The sequence below is a fragment of the Rhinopithecus bieti genome, unplaced genomic scaffold, assembly GCF_001698545.2.
Source record: "Rhinopithecus bieti isolate Rb0 unplaced genomic scaffold, ASM169854v2 scaffold_63316, whole genome shotgun sequence".
Lineage (NCBI taxonomy): Eukaryota > Metazoa > Chordata > Mammalia > Primates > Cercopithecidae > Rhinopithecus > Rhinopithecus bieti.
This window is the reverse complement of record NW_016824497.1, coordinates 1,884,080-1,887,895: the sequence shown is the minus strand read 5'-3', so window position 1 is coordinate 1,887,895 and position 3,816 is coordinate 1,884,080. Positions and strand designations below refer to the sequence as shown.

General features: G+C 61.4%; 1 protein-coding gene across 1 annotated transcript; it reads left to right on the top strand.

Annotated features, from left to right (window-relative positions):
- The first annotated feature begins 231 nt into the window (after positions 1–231).
- On the top strand, positions 232–3,279 carry SP5 (Sp5 transcription factor). Its single transcript, XM_017862372.1, is given in 5 exon segments — positions 232–856; positions 1,552–2,005; positions 2,008–2,043; positions 2,046–2,088; positions 2,090–3,279. Coding segments are annotated over 5 exon segments (1,188 nt in total). The 5' UTR covers positions 232–805; the 3' UTR covers positions 2,694–3,279.
- The last annotated feature ends 537 nt before the right edge of the window (positions 3,280–3,816 follow it).

Below are 3,816 nucleotides of genomic sequence, written 5' to 3'. Positions count from 1 at the left end.
CGGGCGGGGACACGCGGCGGGCCGGGTGCGGTCGGTCCCACGCTCCACCGGGGGCCTCGCTTGGGTCCGCTGTGTGCGCGGGCGGGTGAGTGTGCGGCGAGGGTGCCGGGTGTGCAAATAAATACAGGGGAGAGTTACATTCCTTCCCATCTCAAAGTCCGGCGCCTGGAAGCTGAAGGCAGATTTTTCTAGAGATAACAAAGACACTTTGTCACTTTGGGCGCTGCCTCGGTGCAAATCTTTAATTGCAAGTGTGTATGGGGGGGTGGGAGGGCGGGAAGTGTGTCTCGAGCAACCCAAGCGCGGGTCTCCAGGCGGCAAGACCCCCTTTGATCAGGAAAATCCAATTATTTGTGTATATACATTTCCCACATAGTGATTACTTCATTAATTGTCCCGCCTTTATCTCCTCCCTTCCCATCCCCCCTAATAATCAGTTCTTTTATCCAGACCAACAAACACACCATAGGAGCTTTGTGGATTCAAAGGATTTGCTTTCGCTTCTGAAAGAGCCGCTATTCTTTGATGATTGGGTAGCGGCAAACTTCAAAGCCATAAATCTTCCCTCTGACTGGCTGGCGGCCCAGCAAAGTCCTTATCAAATTCTTGGAGGTGATCCTGAAGCGTTCAGACCGCGCGCGGGGCTAGCGAGCGGGGTGCGGCGAGGGGCGAGGGCGGGGAGGGCCCCGGCGCGCAGAGTAGGCGCCGGGGAGGCAGGCTGGGCGGCCGTTCGTCCTCGCCTTCGGGTGTCCATGCCTCGGTGGCGGCGCTCCGCTCCGCAGCCAGCGGCCTGCAAGCCGTAACCATGGCCGCGGTGGCCGTCCTCCGGAACGACTCGCTGCAGGCCTTTCTCCAGGTTAGGGCCGAGCCCGGAGGGGGCGGGAGAAAGGTGGAAAAGGCCACGTCCGGATCTCTCCTGGTACTCCGTGCACCTTGAACCTCAAAGGGAACCCCACCGATGGGTGCAGCCGGAGCCAGGCCTAGGGGTACCCACGCCAACTTCACACCTAATCCGGTGTGGCCTTTGCGGGAGGGAGGCGTGGGTCCAGGATTGTTCGGAGGTGCCCGGCTGGCCGAGAATAGGACGGGAGCTCACCCTGCTGGGCCCTCCTGCTGACTTCAGCCTGGGGCGGGCCGGGGAGGAGCGCGAGGACAGTGAGGACAAGAGAGCTTAAAAGATGGGAGGGAGGGTGGCTGGGCGGCAGGGTTGTGGGTGTTTCCGGACTCTTACTGACCACGGAGCCGGGAGCGGCCCGTCGGACGCCTCCCCCTCCCACTTTGCGCCTGCTTCCTCTAAGGCTGGACGGCGTCTCAGTGCACCAAGTAGTTTAGCAAGAAGCGCTCGCGTGCCCCACGTTCAGGTAGTGCAGGCACCAAAAGTTTCCCGCGGCCGGTGGGTGCGTGCGTGGAGTGCGGTGGCGGGGGAGGGACGGCTGGGACGGAGGAGTGGCGACAGTATAATAGCGGGCGTGGGGGCGGCGGGCTGGCCCGGAGTCCGCGCTTGGAGCTAACCTTTTGTCTCTTCTCCGCCCTCCCTCGCCGCCTATGCAGGACCGCACCCCCAGCGCCTCCCCGGACCTGGGCAAGCACTCGCCCCTGGCACTGCTGGCCGCCACCTGTAGCCGCATCGGCCAGCCCGGCGCCACGGCGCCCCCGGACTTCCTGCAGGTGCCCTACGACCCCGCGCTGGGCTCACCCTCCAGGCTCTTCCACCCGTGGACCGCTGACATGCCGGCGCACTCGCCAGGCGCACTGCCGCCCCCGCACCCCAGCCTGGGGCTGACGCCGCAGAAGACGCACCTGCAGCCGTCCTTCGGGGCTGCGCACGAGCTTCCCCTCACACCCCCCGCCGACCCCACATACCCCTACGAGTTCTCGCCGGTCAAGATGCTGCCCTCGAGCATGGCGGCTCTGCCCGCCAGCTGCGCGCCCGCGTACGTGCCCTACGCGGCGCAGGCCGCGCTGCCGCCCGGCTACTCCAACCTGCTGCCCCCGCCACCGCCGCCGCCCCGCCGCCCACCTGCCGCCAGTTGTCACCCAACCCGGCCCCGACGACCTCCCGTGGTGGAGCATCCCGCAGGCGGGGCCGGACCGGGGCCTCCGGGGTTCCGGGAAGCGGCCTCTCCGGAGCTTGTGCCGGGGCTCCCCACGCGCCCCGCTTCCCGGCCTCTGCGGCCGCTGCTGCTGCAGCCGCCGCCGCCCTGCAAAGAGGCTTGGTGTTGGGCCCGTCGGACTTTGCGCAGTACCAGAGCCAGATCGCCGCGCTGCTGCAGACCAAGGCCCCCCTGGCGGCCACGGCCAGGAGGTGCCGCCGCTGCCGCTGCCCCAACTGCCAGGCGGCGGGCGGCGCCCCCGAGGCGGAGCCGGGCAAGAAGAAGCAGCACGTGTGCCACGTGCCGGGCTGCGGCAAGGTGTACGGGAAGACGTCGCACCTGAAGGCGCACCTGCGCTGGCACACGGGCGAGCGGCCTTTCGTGTGCAACTGGCTCTTCTGCGGGAAGAGCTTCACGCGCTCGGACGAGCTGCAGCGGCACCTGCGAACTCACACGGGCGAGAAGCGCTTCGCCTGTCCCGAGTGCGGCAAGCGCTTCATGCGCAGCGACCACCTCGCCAAGCATGTCAAGACGCACCAGAATAAGAAGCTCAAAGTCGCTGAGGCCGGGGTTAAGCGAGAGGACACGCGGGACCTGTGAGCCATCCTGGAGGTGGACCCCCTTCCCAGCACCTCTGCGGGAGATCCGGGGACCTGTGGGCAGCTGGCGGAGGGGAGACTCAGCAGACGGACCCCCTCTCTGTTGCCTGCCTCCCAAAATGGAGCCAGGCTCCCAGCTTCCCTTACCCTCGGACACAGGGACCCAGTGCCCAGGAGCAGGGCGGTAGGGTTGGTGCTGGGGCATTTGGGTTATAATTGGGAGCTCTGCCTTACCCCAGGGCGGTTCCAAACTCTAAACCGTTCCCACCGTCTGGGAGACCTACAGTTTTGGGGGACCACCTTGGGCTGGCCTTGTATATAGGAAATGCTGCTGAATTGAAGCGAAAGGAACTTGGGAGATTTGAAATAGTGCTCGGGTTTTCGCTAGGACCGGTTTGGGCTTTGTACAGGTTATTTAATAGCTTTGTTAAAAATAATTATAATAATTATAACATTAATTAAAATGTTGCTTTTGTCTTCAGCTCCATGCAGAGCTACAGCATGATATGTCTCTGTAAAGTGATCAGCAGTTGCACCGTGAAAATAAATACGTTAACTCAGGGGTCACTACAGGAAGACCCCGCTGAGCCGGTCTCATTTGATCTTTTCTTCTTCTGGGAGGCTGTACTAAGGGGTAGGGTTTCACCGGGAATTTGATGGTTCCTATAGTCTGTCTATGTCGGAGGTTTCTTTGGTTTGGAAGAATCTGGGCAAATGTGTTGGGTTCAGGAATGGAAAAAGGCAGGCAATTCCGTTTTGTGGTAAAGAGGTAGGGCAAGATTTTTCAATCACAACTTGAGTTTCTCATGCGGCCTTAGGACTTCACCCGAGACTGTTTCTCTTCCAAGTTTGCTTTTATCTGACGAATTCCTTGTGGCTTTCCATTTGTTGGTACTCTCGCGACAGGTTACAACTATGCTGGTGTTAAGAGAGGTATTAGAGGCGCGAGGGTCTGTTCACAGGTGAGACTGTGGAGAGGTACAGAGAAACGAGACCCTTGTTCAGGTTGGTCTTTGCCTGGGAAAGAACCAAGAAGATAGTTTCCCAGACGTCACTCCTGTATTTCAGTCCCGTCACGATTACCCAGCGTTGTCTTGCTTGTTTTCTTCTTAATCTTGCTGTGG